Genomic DNA, 19824 nt, shown 5'->3' with positions numbered 1-19824 from the left:
ACATTAAGAATAATACACAGAATTTAAGAATGTTATTGAACAAACATTAATCGGAAAGAAAAAATATTCGTACCAAACGGGACTCAAACTAAAGCTCATTGACCGGAATTTAATGTATTCGTATTCAAGTCCCTCTTGGTACTAATACTTTTTCTGATGTGTTCATGAATATAGATCTATAAGAGTGTCATTGATTTCATTACCCACATACATATTTACAAACTGATTATCTTTAAAGCTGTAATACATAATGCCATCCAATTTAATTGTAATATTACTGCATTTTAAAAATACATGTTGTGTCTGTTTTACTATTCCTAATGCCGGACTTAAACCAACATACATCTGTCTGTAAACAAATTAAATATATATATATAAATGAACATGGTCTTTTGTATTGATAGACAACATGTGCAATACTGACAAACTAATGTTAACGAGTGTAGCTATATTTGAGGGGGGAAATCCGTTTCATCGGAAGTAGCAAGTGTCCGACTACATGGACTCTGTGGCGGAGAAATACAGGATACAAACCACATCATCTGGGAATGCTCTGAAATGTGTGCCGAAATGGAAGAGCTGCTCATGTCGGTCTAACCAGACAATGGCCAATTCTACTGCTTTTAAAAATTACAACGCCAAAACTGCAAACGTGATATCATTTGGCAGTTTAATTTTAGCGTTTGATTTATATTTTATTATTCATTTTGTATCTGCTTCGTGCTCCTCTCTTCCATGGGTACTCTTAACTTAGTGTCGTGTAAATTCAGTCAAGGCACACTTGAGTGTGTGTCGACCTCAGTCTTGGTTAACTACTCCTGAGACTCGGGCATACGCAACTGGTGATGGTTCACATCCTAACGCAGGGCCTTTGATACACCTAATTAAGACCAGGTGGGGTGTAAGGCGGTTGGTTTGGGAGGGTCTATGTTTGTGTTGTCCAAACTACATTTAATTAGATGGCAATGTTTACAGGTATGGATGTGCGTTGACTTTCAAAATGAATCTTGCAAAGTCATTGTATAATATGTTTATTGATTTGGACTAGGCATAAAAAGACCAACATACAAATCTATCCATCGTTATAAAATAAACATTTTCCTTTATTGTTTCTGTCAACAATGTTTCTTTAGAATTCTTCAGTCATTCATTTTCATCAATCGAAATTAATAACAATGAGTGTGACTCTCGCTAATATTTACTTTTTTTATATCTTGCTTGAACAGTTGTTGAAGTTTAGCATTTTTGTAAATATTTTCGTAGTTAGTTAAATTTAACAATTACATAGTGAAGTATTTTTTTCACTGGATTTAAAATTTTCTTATTTTAATTTTTTTTTTTTTCGTTTATTGAAACCATTTTTTTTTTGTAAATATGCTTGCTGTATGACAGTTTCTTATGTTAATATGTGTTTTATGAACAGGCCTGCCACCCGAAGAATTGAAATCCATTTCAATGATTAAAAATAGCAATTGTTTTCTTCAATTCAATGAATATATAAAAAGTCTTTTGTGTAAGGTCAATAAACTGCATCATAAAATGAACAAAGTCAGAAATTGTGTCTTTATATTTTACTATATACATATACCTAAGTAGGAGTTCCTAATCTTTTCTATTCACCACAACTTAGAAACTGGCTGCATACATATCTGCATACATGAGCGATATACTTACATGCCACAAGTATACTTGAACAGTTCCAGTTTGCCCTTGAACTATGATGTCAAGAAACACAACTCGTTCAGACTAATGTGAGTCTCTGCAAGTATTCCTGCAGTATAGAGATTCAAATATTTCATGTCGCTTGCACAGTCAAAAGACTTGTGCAATTGCAATTGCAAGATGCTCACTCACTCGAGTATGCAGATACATTATTGTAGCTGGTTGAAGAAATGTCTGATTGACGTTCACATCCCCTACAAAAGTAATGTCTCTTTTGAAAGTGAATGTCTTTATTTTAACCACAGTTTGAGCCACATACGGTGAATGTATTGTGGAGTTAAAAAAAATCAGATCCAATTGTAAACATAAAACTCGACGACTTCTTTGTTCCACTGATGTTTCTCCAGAAAAATCAATCATATGACTAGAATTTCAACTGAGTAATTTTGGTTAAAGCATTCGGACAAATTCTTATGATCCCAATGTCCACCACATTTACGTCCGTCAGGAAATCTTTGATTTCTTCTGCTTATCCTCGCAGTGTGAAGTCGTTGCAACCCTGAAATGCTATCTCGCATCTCCTGTGGTGTAATTTGGAAACTGCTGAAAAAGAATATCGTAAATATATAAGAAAGTATTAATTGATTACCGTTTTCATTTCATAATTCTGGATTCTACATTGTCAAACCAGCTTTTATTCTTTCAAAACAAATCAATGGAAATTGGTATTGTTACAATTTGTCTAATAGAACATAATATTATTCACTACCAATATCAGTTTTCTTGAAACCATAATTGTGTTTAATATAAATTTGAATTGAAGATATTGCTACATTTCGTTTTAATGGATTTATGTATCATTTAATACATTTGTCAATTTCTCTTGTATCCTGTATCAAATTTTCTCCCGAAACCCGTCTGAAAGTGACTCGAAGTGGCGCCTTGTAAATATGATATGTATCGTGCCTTAGGTGTGACGTTGGGCTCTGGATTAGGAGGCCGTCGGGATAGCCTGGAGAGAGTAGGCGGCGGACAGTTCAGCCCGTCGGCTCTCAACAGCAAATGGGCGACGGGTCCCCCACTATCACCGCCGCTGCAGGCGACAGCTGGACTTCAGAGAGTGGTCTCCGCTGCACCGGGAGCCGAGGCAGCAAAGTACAGGTCAGTGGATATTTTGAGGTTAAGTAGCCAAGTGTGAAAGGACTGGAATGATGGGAGTAACGGTATCCGAACTGATACAAGTACAACATGCAGCATTGTAATAATATGAGTTTTTGAGCACTGAGTCCAGATTCAAATCTCATATTATACTAGTTTGATACGGAGCATTATTATTTGTGATGCTTTTGTCTTCCTAGTTTCTAAATAGGGGTTCATTGAATGTCCAATGGCACGTCATAGTCTCGTGGCGGCCCTCGTAGTGCAGTGGCATCCAGGAACTGCGGGTTCGATTCCCGGTGACGTCGCAATACATTGATCTTAGTTTTTTAAAGTGCAATTGTTTCAATACCGCTATTACAATATTGTTTCACTACACTACTGTCACTGGACCGCATAACCTGTTGTGGTGTTGAAAAAAAGAATAATATAATTCTTTTTTTTATTGTATCATCTGACGTTGGCAAGGATGGTACTTTGGTGAGTCGGTAGTTCAGAGTTTTCAGAGCCCTTACCTGGAAATTTTCCGTCTTGAGGCTTTTGCAAAGGAATTTTCAAACAGTATTACATTATAATATTATAAGAAATTTGTACAGAATATGTGGTTGTAAATTATTATGAGAGTATTTTCTTTGGATGTGATGAAGTTTGTAGTTACTTTGTGTGCGTGCGTGTGCAACATGCATTATGCGATTTGAACTTTAACTTTTGAAAGCGGTTGTTATTGTAAAATGTACATACCTGTAAAAAGAAATCTGTTTTTACTATTGTATTATTAAAAATTAAACGTACAATAATCGCTAACTTTTGTAACAATAATTGAAATTAACGATATGCACAGATGTCAAAATAACTTGCAAATAATTATGTAAAATAAGACAACATGTAATTCTGTGTATAAATAAATAATGGTATATCTAGAATTAATTAATTTCTTTCAGGAAAACCGGTCAATATAAGTCTACAAATATCCAAACCAAAAATGATGTGTATTCATTTTTAAATTAAATAATTATTATTAATTGTCATCAATTTTCTTGCTAAAGTATCTACCAGGGCTGATAATCATAACTTCATATCTCGGCTATAAACAATATTAGTAAGTTCGTAAATAATTGGTTATCTTACTACGGTTTCAAGATAATCTTCTCAAATCAACTGTCAATTTGGTCATACACTAAGAACACTTTTGGACTAAATGTTCTTATGATGTGTACTTAATGTCTGAAAAAAGTATTCACATCGATAACTTGAATCTGTAGAATTAAGATAGGTTTGTTTTATATGGTTTTTTCACCAACAAATAGCTCCTAAATAACAGAAATAAAGGAAGAAGGGGGGGAGTTAGAAAAAGATGAACATCCTTGACACTAAGTTAAAAGGAAGTAGATGCATTTTTGTCAATCGTGAGTGCAGTGTCCATGATTAACTTGATAAGGGTTATCATGATAATATAATAATATTGTATCTCTTTTATGGTTTGCAGAGCCGTGAGTTTGGCGGCTGCACAGGGCCTCACACCGAATGGAATGTTCGGTTCCACATCATCGTCGTCGCTGCTGAGCAAATTGAGCGGAGTTGGGTCCATGGGCACAGGAATAGGTGAGTTCTTAATATTCAAGCATTATGTAGGAATTAAGGATATTGATATTATACGAAAATATCAATATTATTAAGTGTGTAATCAGCTCGCCCGCGCATCGATACATCCAATGTCCAATAATATTATCATACAGCGCGGTAGGTACTTGCACAGTACCGATTTCAATAGAATATTCTCGAGCGGGCAGCGGTGCTCGCAGCTTCGTACTGCTGGGCAGACAGTTCGTTTTCAGTATTTCTCCGTTTCTGCGTCGCGTGTGAGCACGCTCGCCAGAGCGAGGAAAGAAATATAGCTATAATGATTTATTAACATTGTTAAAATTTATTTCGGCAAGCAATTTATGCAAAGTTCTTTATTTTAATTATTAGTATAATTAATTATTTATATTTAATTTTGATGTTAGTAGTGAAATATAATCCAAATAAACATTTATTTTTATTTTTAATCAACCGCAGCACCCCCAAATGTCTTATCCACGATCCACCACTGAATATCATAGTATTTTAGATTTATTTATTTACTTAATTAGTTAATATACCTAGTCTAGTTTGGGATTATAGAATGATTAACAACAAATCATTCTAAAAATCTTTTGGATCGTGTAATGTTAATTCGTACTAATATATCCGATTGAAGTGCAGCATGATGGATGACGCAATCATAATAATATCATTGTTTTCATGTGATATTGGCATTATACTTCCGTATGTTAGTATCATTAAATTACTTAGAAATGGTTTACACTGAACTGCTATTATGTTTTTTTTAATATTAAGTAAGTATTAATAAGTTTATGTTGTTATTTGTCCATTAGGAGTAGGTACACAATTGGTGGTGGGCGGAGAAAAACCACCGGGGCGTTCGGGTCTGCTGGAGGACTTCCGCAACAACCGCTACCCTAACCTGCAACTGCGGGACCTCACCAACCACATCGTGGAATTCTCACAAGACCAGCATGGCTCCAGGTAAACAGATATTACAGATAATCCCATTCAAACAGTAAATATGGAGAAGATTCATTCAACCGTATTGCGGTACGTACGATCGAACAACAAAACAAACTATCCCAATATTGTGAGCGACAGATATGGCCTCTCAATCTGTGGATACACTAACCGAGGTTAAGATATGTCTGTGTCTGCATTTGGATATCGTATTGAATATCAGATATTGTCTGCTGTGTTCAATCTATATAACGGTTGAATGAATCCTTGCAACCTGACAAGAATTGCGATTGCGAGTGACATCAGACAGAAAATGCGCAGTCTGAAATGATGACACGATTTCTGGGCATCTGAATCGTCCAACTCGTGTATCTGTAATATGAGTCACCTCACATTTTCCAATTTTGTCATTTTTTAGATGAACCAAGTGATTCTAAAGGTATTAAATCTATATAAAGAAAAATAGTTGGCTATCAAAAGTCACTTTTAACCATGTGAAAACCGTTGACAAAGCTGACTGTTGGTGTCATAACTCAAATTTTTCAATGAATAATGTGAGTTCTGTCATCAAGGGATTTCTAACCAATCAGGGAGCTCTCTCATAATATGCTGTGTGTCTGCAGCCTTAGGAGTATTACATATATTTAAAAAAAATAATGTAAATCAACTCACTCACGCATTAATATTCATGGGAGTTCAATACTTTTCTTCTAATTACAAAAAACAGTACTTTGATCGTTTTTTTTGCGATTATCTCATTAGAATATTTGAGTTATGACTCTCGGCAACTCATATATTAGTTATTATAACTAAATAAACACATCCTTTTTATACAATTTATTGCTTAACATAAACCATAATATGAACCTTATCAACCCTTTGATGAAAAAGCATTGTAATTTGGGACTTCCTAAATAATGTTTGTACACTTGTGTTCAAGTAGTTTAGATCTAAATTATACAATTGGTACCATCTTGAGGTCTATCTGTGTACATATTTAACAATAATTGAATGACAATCAAACACTTGATTCAATTAGACATGATTGATTGTTAGCGTGACGTACTCAAATATCTGACATGACTTGCATTTCCTTTTATTTGAAGCGCCTATTCAACGCTCATTGGATCACGGGAGTAGATGTGTAGATTATTTCTGTACAAGATACTTAAAATTTTAGTCATGTCTGATAATAACAGAATGATGTCAAGGTGCATCATTTGTCACCAAGACTGATATTCCAAAGCACACATACGCAATAAAATACCCATTGATTCCGTGTCTAATATTGTGTTAATTATGGTTATGGTGCCCTCCAAAAATAAGCCAGAGTTAAATATTATGGAGTAAGCAGAAAACAAATATATAGATGTTTTAATTGGGTAATCTTATAAATGTCAGGATTAACTGTGATGTTCATTACAAACATTTTTCCTGTCTGGTCTGTCAGATTCCGAGAAGGCAGGTCTTGGGTACAAATCTGTGCTATCTTAGCGTGTGCCAGGAATGTCAAACAATCTTCAGTCGGACCTCGCACTTAAACTTGGCTGGTCACACAATGAGTATAAACACGTCTCCGCCATAAGTTTTGATCATTGGAGTCCTAACTAACTTATTACTTTCATCTTTCGAGACGTGTACATATTTTTAAATCTACTTTGTATATTCCATGTCTTTTTATTTAATTTTTTTTTTTTAGATTTATCCAACAGAAACTGGAGCGGGCGTCGGCACTGGACAAGCAGTTAGTATTTAGTGAAATATTGGGAGCCGCGTACAACCTCATGACAGACGTCTTCGGAAACTACGTCATCCAGAAGTTCTTTGAGTTTGGAACGCCCGAACAGAAAACGACGTTAGCGCAAAAGGTGGGTTTCAAGCTGAGTTTATTGTTTAACAATGTTTTTCTTGTCCAGAGGTGGGGAACCTTTTCATGTTACAGGGCTGCATTATGTTAGCTGTAATCCAATAACATTGTTTTCAAGAAACTTCGATTAGCACCCAAAGTTGTAATTGCTTCGTAACAATCTAACTGCTATGTGTGTGTGCTATGTTCCAAAGACCACAAAATAATGTTCTAGGTAAATTTGATTTACATTATAATAATAAATTAATTAGTATGGCTTTTTTTCATTGGCTCTAGTATCCAATGTTAATTTATCAGATTCAGGATTCAATCTTGCGTCCCAAGGCTTGAGAAAGCCACCTTTAATTATGTAATATAATTTAACCAAATTATTTATATTAATTTGCAGCTGAGAGGGCACGTTCTGACGCTGGCGATGCAGATGTACGGTTGCCGCGTGATCCAGAAGGCGCTGGAATCCATTCCGGCAGAGCAGCAGCAGGAGGTAGTCCGCGAGCTGGACGGCCACATCCTCAAGTGCGTTAAGGACCAGAACGGCAACCACGTCGTGCAGAAGTGCATTGAGTGCGTGGAACCTCACGCCCTACAGTTTGTCATCAACGCCTTCGCTGGGCAAGTCTACGCGCTCTCTACACACCCCTATGGCTGCAGGGTCATACAGCGTATTCTGGAGCATTGCACAGCAGAGCAGGTATGTGTTATTCTTTCTCTATCTAGTCATGTCCGCTCCTTAGGCAGACCGTTTAGAATCTTAAAACTGCTATAACTCACTACTGTAAAGCATCACTGTCAAAATGCAACCTTCCAACAGGCAGTATTTGATTTTAACCAAGTACAGCCATGAGTCCCAGACATTCCCCATCGAGTTGAATGCTACTCCAGTAATTCCCATATATGGATGCTCCGTATCTTTAATCTTGACATGTATTTAGCATCCTATACATTCAAGTCATTTTCTACTGTGGAGTGGTGGTTTATATTACCTACATATGTATGTATTAAATTCATGGGTTATGGGCTCTTCACATGTTGTTTTTCAATGTGCTTAAATAAAAACCATAGACCTACATTTTTGGTAAAAAGTTTGATTAGATAATTGCCACTCTGTGGAGGCCCATAATCTCTCTTTTGGAGCGTTAATGGTTAATAACCTTCATTTATTTATTACGACGATCGTGATTATTGTTTCCAGGTGGCGCCAGTACTTCAAGAGCTTCATTCGCATACGGAACAACTTATCCAAGACCAATATGGAAACTATGTCATCCAACATGTGCTGGGTAAGTAATGAAATCCAAATGAACTTATTTGTCATCGGCAATATTTAATGGACATACCTTTATCATGCCTCAAAATGAAACTGAATAAAGGATTCTCAAAAATGATATTTAACAGACTCGTACTGGAACCAAAACATTGACATTAATGGACATAATATCTATAACTGCCTGTGAAAGAACAGATCGTATCAATTATTGTTCATAAATAGGCAACCAAATTCATATTTAAAATATTTGAATGAAGTCTTTAAAAAAAAATATATCATTTGTACACAATAATGAAATGTTAAAAGACCGCTAACGATAACAGTTGGAAACAAGATTTAATACAAAAAGTTCTTAAGATTGCTTTAAGTTCAATCTCTTTTTGTTTCGTTTGTTAATAATTTTGTTATATTGATTTTTAGAACACGGAGCCGCTGAAGATAAGGCTGTTCTGATAGCAGGGGTCCGCGGGAAAGTGTTGCATCTGTCTCAGCACAAGTTTGCCAGCAACGTTGTTGAGAAATGCGTGACGCATGCCACCCGACAGGAGCGTGCTATCCTCATCGACGAAGTCTGCGGTTTCAATGACAAGTGAGTATATTCTTCTATTCTAATTTTGAAGTTATACGAACATGGTGAGATGCTGAAGATAACCGATCTTCTTTATTTGAGCTACCAGTGCCAACGTAAGCGTGTGAAACATCGATCCTTCATGTAAAAGAAATCCAAAAATTGAGTATAACGCAACGTATTATTATGGACGATGCATGTTAGGCACACAGTAAAAAAGACCAGATAAAAAATTAATGAATAAGATGGGAGACAAGAGTATGCAATGTGATTGAAGTTGCCATGCTGATGAAATGTAAATGGGCCAGATATGTCACTTGGCGGGTGGATAACCATTTGACAAAAATGTAGTCCTGTAGGGTCGAAGTAGCTATGGGGAGGCAGGCCTTCATCTAGCAGTCGATTGACTGCCTGGCTATTATACCAGCATTCTATAGCTTTCTTGAACACACCTATTAAATTATGTATAGAGGTCTGTCAAGTAATTATGATTCATATTAAGATTCCACTCCAACATAGAAGTGATATGTACATTCCTGAATTGAAAGAGTATGTAATGAATTCATTTTAATTTTCAGTGCCCTGCACGTGATGATGAAAGATCAGTACGCCAACTATGTGGTGCAGAAGATGATCGACGTGTCGGAGCCGACGCAGCGCAAGGTCCTGATGCACAAGATTCGCCCGCACCTCAGCTCGCTGCGCAAGTACACCTACGGCAAGCACATCATCGCCAAACTGGAGAAGTTCTTCATGAAGACGGCCGCCGATCTGGTGCCCATCGGCCCCATCGGTCCTCCCACTAACGGGGTCCTCTAGACCTCACCGATGCATCGGCTCTGCTTCGATGAACCTCTACACCTCGCCGACTTCATTGATCGATTCTAAACACTAATGTAACGTTCAATTCTCACGAGCTGTGTCGGTGTATCGGCTCTCCACTGTCTTAAGTGATATATCGATTCCAATTTTTAACGGTACCGCAGCGACGGTACCGTCACCTCTCGCCCGCCATTTACGGAAACTCGTAACCTCCGACACATTATTTGTGAAGTACTCGCATTGTCACGCACTTTGATGATAAATTAATGAATGCAGTTAATTATTTATCAATGGATTTATGTAGATACAGGTGTTGTATGTCCAGTTTTGTATTTGAATGAAAATCAAATTTAAATGATTCAAATCGATAGAAATCTATTTTTTAATGGACATATTATTATTATCTATTTGAACACGATATCTTTTCAAATACCCTTTTTACAACAAGGTATGACGCAGACGGGTATTTTGTGTATAATAACTCAAAAACTGGACATAAAATATTTGTACACTAACCCATTGATATATCAATCAGCACAGGCTTCACGCAGAACTAACCTATGTGTAATTTTGTAGATATATACCTAGCATCCTCATAATGAAAGAAAATGAAAACAGGCCGGTGCTATTATCATTGGAGCAAAAACCGTTGTCAAATAATAATATTTATTATGTAACAATTTAATGCCCGAGATATACAATACTGACCGACTGCTCTGACAATAAGTTTTGTCATATTCGAGTATTACCCAGCTCATCATTCTAGCTGTTGTTCTCTCCATTTTAAAGAGATGTGGATCACATAGAAAATTTGTGTAGCAAATTTTAAATATTCTGCATTTTTTATTGGCTACAAAATAAGTATTTGTCTGTTTATTGGTTTATTACCGTAGTCGCTGTGACGTCGAATCATAATGATGTGCCGGGTCGTACGAATAGCGGCAGAGTGACTCTCTCATCGTCAAGTATTTTAATTATATTTTTTAACGTTCTTCGTTTGTCGTTTTAGCAAGCTTTTCGAAAGAAGTGTGTAATGTAAGTAGTTCTCATTTTATTTTATTACGTTCTCCCTCTCGTGTAAAAAATTAAAAAAAAAATACCATGAGGTATTCTCAAGACGATTTGTTTTCAATTTTTTAAAAATTTTTTTTGTCGTGTCGGGGCCAGTGTTTTTGGGCTTGCGGAACCGCCCATTCGGGGTGACCGCATTTTATTTATTTTCATATCTAAATACAATCGTATAATCAATTTATTTTGAACCAATCGAAAGATACGATGGATTTTACATTAGCCTTTTAACAAGTATTTCTATCATATTAAAATCCATTCTTTTGTTATTACTATGATTATTTTTTATTTTACTTTAGGAAGCCCAAATCGATTATCTGATAATTTCAGTGATTTATTTTTTAATGTAGTCTGACTTCATACATATTAATTATTGTAGTTTGTGTAGCATAAAGCTATTCACTCTTAACGTGGGGGGTGTTAAGATTATCTTAACTTAGTGGACTGTAGTTTTAACTATACTATTATTATCATTAAGTGTGGGGTGAGATATGAAAATAATTTTCTTGCTCTATTTTTACTTATGGACTCTTTTTTTATAAACGATCTATCTGACTCGTTTTCAAGTAATGATTAACAATTACGGTTTATTTTTTTAACATAAAACTGAAATCGATCGCAGGCTATTCTGACCTTTATGATTAAGTTTCACATGAATATTATTTTTACGAGTTCCTCTCCTACTTAGGATAATTATTATCGTATACTTCCCGTGTGTATTACCCGATTGTGTATTTTCACAATAACTTTATTAAAAAAAAAACAAAAACAAAACACTGATCTTTTTATTTTATAAGTTTGTATTTTGTTATTTGTAATAAATTAGTTATTATTATTATTTCCATTTATTGAAATGTAGGATTTCAATAATTTATTGAGTCAATTTTGAAGGAAAAAAGGTGATGGAAGATGATCTATGTTCTCATTGCATTTTGACATCTGATTCAATATAATATACATAATCAATATAGTTTGTTGGCACCCTTCAACTGACAATGCATAACGTTAAAGACATGGTTAATTTCTTTTACCCACGTCATGTAAAGCCCCGTCCAGGGTAGGCATGTTCGGCGGAGCGTTGAGCGGCGCGCGCAACTCAAACTTATATGACAATTCAATATGCCTCATAAAATTGTATCCAATTCAAAAAAAAACCATCTTAGGTGCCAAAATTCTATATGGATTTAAGTAGTATATTTTGAATTCTATGCATATTGTGAGATGATTGTTTTTTTGGTGGTTAAACTCGTAAATATTCTATATATTTTGTCTAAAAAAACGCTATGTGCACCGTCATTTTGACAAGTTTATATTGTACGTATAAATTATAGTCTTTCATTGTACACGGAATGCAAAATCTCGCGCTGGAATTTTCAAAAGAAACCCGCTTAATCAATTACTACCGTTTTAAATAAATTAGCTTGTTTTACTATTCAAAGCTTTTGCGGCCAAATCGAATCAAATCAATTCAAACTAAACCACCACCAAAATTACAAATAGATGACGCCCGACACGCGTGTCGGTGTTTTAAATAATAAAAGTAATACATACTTTAGTTAGTTTGTAAATTTAAGTGAAAAAAAAGTAAAGGGATTATACATACTAGTTGGATGTTAATTTGCATAATATTGTAGATGTTTGTGATTTTATAAAACATGGTATCGATGTTGACATAGATATGTATGTATAAAAAAAAATATAAATAAAAGTTGCGCAACAGGTTCCCGACTAAGAATATTCATAGCTTTTTTAAAACCGAAGCGCCAAATTAATAACGCATATTGAAACGTTAGACACGGTGCCACATTTATTTATGACTATTTGCTAATATACACAAGGTTTTTTTGGCACCGCACAACTAAAATTGAATTTTGTCATTTTTTGCATGTATGACAAATGATAGACTTATAAAATAAAATGTCTTCATACAATTTTTGGTTTGCAGTTGTGGGGCGCTAATAATTAAACCTTGTGATGTTTACGATATTTCAATCGTCGCATTTTATAAAGATAGAACATCCGTCTGTAGAATTATTTTATCACCATATTTACAATGACGTCAAATTTTTTGAATGTGCCCCGTTCGTAACCGAAGGACAAGGCGCGTGATACCGACATGATACCTCAAGATCAATTTTAGTAAAAATTTTTTAGTGAATAGATTTAAATTAAAATATGAGGATATGAGATCTCCGATGACCCTACAGTGTAAATTTTTCGAGGTCGCACTATCGAGAAGCACTGGTTTATTGTATAATTGAAAACAAAAGAATTCAACGATGGCTGAAGATTATGCGAGTATTTTGATGAACTCAGTTTTACAGTTAGGTTCACATTATTTAGTGTAAAATTGTTGCCTTGTTAAATACCGCCATATTGAATTTCATACAGAACATTTTAAACTATAAAAACAATCTAAAACCCAACGTAGGTAAAGCCGCGTTGACACGATCGTACGAGACATCTTCATACTAATTACTCCTATCCGAGCCAACTCGGAAGAGTAGAACGTGGACCAAGTATCTCAGATAGGAGTAATTATTATGAAGCTGTGTCGTACGAGTGTACTCAGATCGTGTCAACGCCGCTTAACCTAATTAAAACACTTTATAAAGTGTAAAAAAAATAGTTTTATGTAATTCTTAATAAGCAATTTTGCATAACAATTCATTTACATGGCAGATATTGTCTTATTTTGCCATTAAAAACAGACCAAAACCCATTATAATCTAATGTAACTTAATCACTACAATATATCACTTTCATATTATTTGATTGCTGGCTTGTATAGCGCCGCCGTCTTGGATATATCCAGTGTTTCTCGGAAGTGTCGCCATTTTTTGATACCCGGTTTATGGATGACAGCATGATTCTCTCGAGCCTTTCCAAAGTGCCCATATCAATTGAACGAGATTCCATTACAAATTTTCGTAGTCAAAGCCATAGGGCTATAATGGATTGATCCGCATTAACTTGTATCGTATTGTAGAATTTGTATCATAACTTAGCGAGGCTTTAGCGGTCAGAATTAACACCCGCGTCATCAATATTAGATTTTAGAAAGTAACGTTTAATCTCCAGGGTTAGAAGTAATCGGCGAATGCCTGACCATCCGTCATCCATTCTAAGAAATAGGCGGGGACCGATATTGCAGCGCTGCAGTGTTATCAACACTACGCTTCAACTACTATTATATTTTTAGTATATAAATTATTATGAATTAATTACACTGTATTTAGAAATTAGTTTTCAATGTATAATTATTAATATTGGTATGTTTGAATATAGTCGAAGAATACAGCCCCGCTACCGATGTATTTTTGAGTGTCTGTTAAATTATATACATATTCGTTGTAACAATATATAAGATGAAAAAAAACATTGTAAAGTGTACAGCCATTTTGTTTTTTTTTTAAATTGATACGGAACCGAACGCCGCCGCTCCCTCATTCGAATAATGTGTTTTGTTCTCGCCTCATCCGCTAGTTGTATTTTTTTTCTTTTATAGGCATGACGCGATTTAAGTATTGTATTTTTTCTCTGTTAGATACGATTTTCTTTGAACATTAGACTTTAGTTTAGATTTATCCCTGTAATTTTAATTATTGTAATTTAAATATTTTGTATATTTGCCTGATGGAATTATTCGTCTCATTTGGCGTAATGAATTATATGTTTTTCATTTTTTTTTTCTCTCTTAAGGATAGGTCGTATTTTTTTTTGCGTAGTCACGATTGGATCCGCGAGCCGGCCTCGGGTAAAAGGCGCCGGGTCATTACTGCATTTATCAGATCTGTTAGCTTAAGTTAAGTCGGTTTAACGCTAAGCAGGGAGCGGATCGCGCGGTCAAAGTTCGGTTCGGCCGGTCTAGCTCTCACCGTACCCGACTGATGTATAGAAAATAAAAAAACAAAACCCTCTCGAGAAACTTCTATTGAAAATAATAGCGTGTAAATCCTAACGAATATTTAATTAACTAATTAAATAAAAGAAAGAAAGAATCTTTTCATTTTTGTAGAAAAATAAAAACTAATCTATAAATTACTAAAATACCGTTTATCGCATATTGGACATATTGGATTATATAAGTATTTAAAAAAAGAATCATTTTTTGTAAAGTGTAATATTCCTGTATTTTTAGATAAACAAAAGAGCGATCGTGTTCCAAGCCCCATAACCTCATTCATGTGTACACAAGACATCCGATTCTATCTCTGTCTCTCTCGCTCGCTTTCCGCCTTGTAAATTCCGGTGCGGCCGCGTCCCGTTTCCCTTCACCGTCCCGCCCCCTTCCCGTCACCGCCCGTTCGCTCGCATTATGCAAATATCTGTAGATGTTGTTAACTATTAATCACTACTATTAACTAAATGTTTCTAATATTTATATGCATTATTCAAGTAGCGTTTGTCAATCGACGTTACGCGCGGAGCATGCCCCCTTGATCGATTCGCTTTCGCCCGAATAAACCGCGTCGACGGCCATCTTGGTGTGAAATCGCGGAATGACAAAAAGAGTGGGGATCCCCTGTGAAATCGTTTTCTTATATTATATTGTATGTATTATTAATACTTTACGCTGAACATTTTACATATTATTATTATCGATAACCGTTTATATAAAAAAAAACAACAACAGTGTATAGTAGCTTTTAGACATTTAGCTGGGTTAGGGGACCTTTTATTATCGATTTTTGACACTAGAGCTGTGATCGGTGGAGACGCGCGTCTACTATTCGGGACGGCGAGAGGACGTTGCAATTGACGATGGCTCGCCCTTCACCCAAATCGCATCATACGTCAAAACGCCTCTTGTCTCATCTTAATTCTTCTTTGCGTAAACGCACGCGCATCAATTTTGTGTATTACTATGTGTAAGCTCTCTTCGAAGTAACGGTAGCTTGATTTTTTTTAATAAGAGGTCAGTGTTCTCGCCCGCGTGACCACCATTTTTGCATGATTAGAATCAACAGGATTGCTGTATCGAATTACCTTTTAATTAAAACAGAATTTCAGAAAACAGTAGCATGTAATTCGAATTATTTAAAATAAATTTATAATTCACACTGTATAATTCGAATTAGAGCGAAGCTACACAGGCGCTGCATCGCGAGACCGCTGTATTTCGACTGCGAGCGAGAGTGAGGACGCATCAGCGGTACATCCTCACTTCCGCTTGCTGTCGGAATACAGCGGTCTCGCAGCGCCCGTGTGGCTTCGCTCTTACACTTACATTACAATAAACCATATTTTACCCTGTTAATTCAAATGATATTCTCATTCAGCACCGCAATGTGGTCACGCTATACGGACACGTGCGACCGTTTACATTTAAGCAGGGTTAAGTAAAAAAAATAATTTAATTTTAATTCACTTGAGTTGGTAGGATTGATAGGTAGTTTTAATTATGCATTTTGACAAACATACCGATATATCTTTATATATATACAGCAAACTTACATGGTAAAGCTTGATTTAATGTTAATTTTGCGTTGTAAGTTTATTTTATAATATTGGTATAAATTGACATAAGCGTGTCCCGCTCTGTCTGATTGCGTATTTTTTTTGTATTCATTCTCTCATAGTGTCGATTTATGATTAATATTATATATCTGTGAGTAAGTAGAAAAGATGTTAGAAAATATTGTAAACGTTTTGAATGCAGCCGGGAAATATCGACACGTTCAGCGGGCGATCGCGTTTTGTCTACGGACTCGTTTTGAGTTACGGTTGTATTTCATTTTCGGTAATCGTCTCTCCCCGCCCGTGTCCGCGGTCCGTGCTGAATTCAATCGTTCACTCGATACCTTCTAGGCAGATTAATTAAAATACTATTGTAATGCACATTTGTAATAAATTCAAACATTTTTTTAAGCGGGTGGCGGACGGTCGCTTTGGACGTCCGCCGCCGCGCATCGAAGAGACACGAGTAATAATTGTTTATCAACTCTTTTTTAGATATGAGATAAAATTATTGTATATGGCTGTACAAAAAAATGTAACCTAAATGTATGAAAAAAAAACTAAACCTTAATTTTACTAATATGCTAAAAATTGAAAGACTGTATGAAATGTCATGTGAGTGCACTGCTCCGAGGCGGGTAATTGATGAAACTAAAGTGTAAACATTGTACAATTGAGATGGCGTAAGGAAGGAGGGCGCCCGGACAGTGGTTCACTTGTATAGCAGTTTGTACAGTTGGGACACACGTGTCTACACTTCTAGGTTGTCTTAGCTAACATTTATATTATAACTACTTATGGACATTATAATAAAGCATTTCTGTAATAATACTCGTTTGTCTTTTATTCCCGATATTCATTCCCGTCCCACAATTGTCAATCCATTAAATGCTGTTCGGTAATTGAATACATGAAATAAAAATGGCACCAAGTACCAAAAAGTTGAATTTGAGATATAGTGGTTTTAATGAATAATTCGTTTATTTTTCATAAAAGCACTATTTTATTAACTTCTCAATAGATTTAGCATACAATCTTATTGTCATTAGAAGAAGAAAAAATACAATTTATAATTAAACATTCTAAGAAAAACACGTTTAAACAACGACATTTTAGAAAAGCACTACGGCGCAACACTAATTTCTTAAAATAAACACTAAGTGCCTCGCTCCATATCAATAACGAGGAACTAAGTCACAATGACACATATTGTTATTATCTTCTTATATTTCTAAGAAATAGGAAACCTTTTACCTGTCTGAATCGTCAATATTATAACATTATATTATAATAGTCAGAGCCATCTTTGAATATCCATAGAAGTTCTAATAATTTTTTTTGGTACTTAGACATGTATTTAGGATATTGGAGATGGCACATAGAAAATTTCTGCATACTCACTTTTTTTTTCGATTTTCGGTCGTTTAGCTATTATATTAGGCCATTTAGCTTAGTGCCATTTTTATTTCATGTATTCAATTATCATGGCGGGACTCATAGGCCGTGAATTTTGTTGTTAATGTTTTGGACCCTGACAGCTTTATTCCATGTACCCACTGTGAGTGCGATATAATATGCTGTGCAGTGACATCCCATGGGGGTAGGCAGATTGAGCGTTGCTTGGGGGCGGCAAATCGAGGATAACCATTGGGTATATATAGAAATAACTAGGTACCTAAACTTAGTAATAACGGAAACTTTCCATTAAAAAATTCAACTTACTGGTTGGAAACAAAATGTTAATAAAACTATAATTTTTTGTCGGGTTCGTATGTTCGTTCGATGTCTAGTATACTTCCGTTGTCCTTGGACGTCGTGTCCTTGGTGAACAGCAATGATACGTGCAGATTTGCGAATTATATTTGAATTATAAACAGGTACATAGTAAAATGTTTGCCAGTCACTGTGGACTCGCAGTATTGTTAATTGAAGCAGAGATGGCATTTAAATTAAATTTAGTGGTACAACTTGTTAGTAATTTTTTCACACAACACATTTCTTAGACATTGAAGTCATGAAAGGATGATAAAAAATACTTTGTGAAAAAATGTGGCAGCATTTTGGCGCTGCCTAGGAGCGGCATTTTGTCATTGACGTCCCATGGGGGTAGGCAGATTGAGCGTCGCTTGGGGGCGGCAGTTACTCGATGGGCGGCAAATCGAGGAAAATCATTTGGAATATATAGAAATAGCTAAGTACCTTAACTTAGTAACAACGAAAATATCTTTCTATTAAAAAAATCAGCTCACTGGTTTTGTCGGGTTCGCAATATCTAGTTTACTTCCGTTGCTCTTCGACGTCCTTGGTGACCAGAAACGACACGTGCAGATTTGCGAATAATAAAATTACTCTGATATTTGGTTAGTAATGTATCCATACAACACATTTCTTAAATTTTGGACTCATGAAAGGATGATAAAAATTATGTATGAACAAATGAGGCGGCATTTTGTCTAGGGACGTCACTGATGCTGTGATTCATGAGTAGTTTATCTTCTATCTGGAAAAATTCTCTGTCACATGCTGATTTTAACCAATTATTTATGATTGAGGAGAGCACATGCGCACTAGAGAAAATGAAATGTCACTGACCAATTATTGCAGTATTGTAAATAGAATTTGGTTCAATTTACAAAATGACAATATTTTGCAGATGCATCATTTACTACAGTGTGTATCTCAGTATATTTCTCACGGTAGGATGTCAATCAGAATATTTATAAAATTAAAACTACTTTTGGTATTATATCAAAATCAGCGAACTCCTGGAATCTTTTGACAATAGATATTACAAGAAAAAATGGCATCGAAAGAAGGAGGTTGCGAGGTCATGCACTTTCCATATGGAGCGACTGAAACTAACAAGATCAGCGCACAATTGCTCTACATCAAAAGAGATTGTTGGCTACTGAAGGCCTCCGACTTCCTAACTAGCTCAGGCACTTGGAAGTGGAGGAACAGGCAGGAATCTCATAGACGTGGAGTAACCAAGAAGTTACGGTAGAGAAAGAAAGTCGATAACTCAAGAAAACACTGGTTAAACTTCATAACTGGTATATTATCAATGTTGTTACACAATTTAACTTATGGTCACCCTTTATTCAAAAGTTTATAATCAAATGTCAATGAAATAATGTTTATATGTAACAAGATTCTCGTTAAACAATCACAATAAGTCGAATGTCAAAATTATTTAACGTCTACAAGCCACAATTATCCAAAAGGAAAAGGTCTGAATTGTTCGCATCCGAAATTCACAAGTAAATTATGAAAAGTCATTTATTTAAATCTCGAAATTCAAAAAAAAACATTTGAAAACGTGATTTATTTATATCTCGAAGTCCACAAAAATAACCACATTTATTACTGGTTAATTAAAAATTAATTCGAATATTATTAATTAAT

The 19824-nt window shown here is 35.3% G+C and overlaps 1 protein-coding gene across 3 annotated transcripts in view; it reads left to right on the top strand.

Moving 5' to 3' along the window:
- The window catches only part of pum (pumilio), a 320587-nt gene extending 307940 nt beyond the window's left edge, over positions 1-12647 (top strand). For all 3 annotated transcript variants that reach the window (XM_085951193.1, XM_085951191.1, XM_085951192.1), the window contains 8 exons: positions 2634-2823; positions 4307-4422; positions 5238-5388; positions 7067-7235; positions 7623-7925; positions 8427-8514; positions 8922-9090; positions 9648-12647. In XM_085951193.1, the coding sequence (XP_085807319.1) occupies positions 2634-2823; positions 4307-4422; positions 5238-5388; positions 7067-7235; positions 7623-7925; positions 8427-8514; positions 8922-9090; positions 9648-9888 (1427 nt within the window). In that variant the 3' untranslated portion in view covers positions 9889-12647. The remainder of the gene's footprint in view (positions 1-2633; positions 2824-4306; positions 4423-5237; positions 5389-7066; positions 7236-7622; positions 7926-8426; positions 8515-8921; positions 9091-9647) is intronic.
- The last annotated feature ends 7177 nt before the right edge of the window (positions 12648-19824 follow it).

Source organism: Rhyacophila brunnea, unplaced genomic scaffold (assembly GCF_057557595.1).
Source record: "Rhyacophila brunnea isolate RB1 unplaced genomic scaffold, BYU_Rbru_1.0 scaffold_24, whole genome shotgun sequence".
Taxonomy (NCBI): Eukaryota; Metazoa; Arthropoda; class Insecta; order Trichoptera; family Rhyacophilidae; genus Rhyacophila; species Rhyacophila brunnea.
This window is presented reverse-complemented; position numbering and strand designations above follow the sequence as displayed.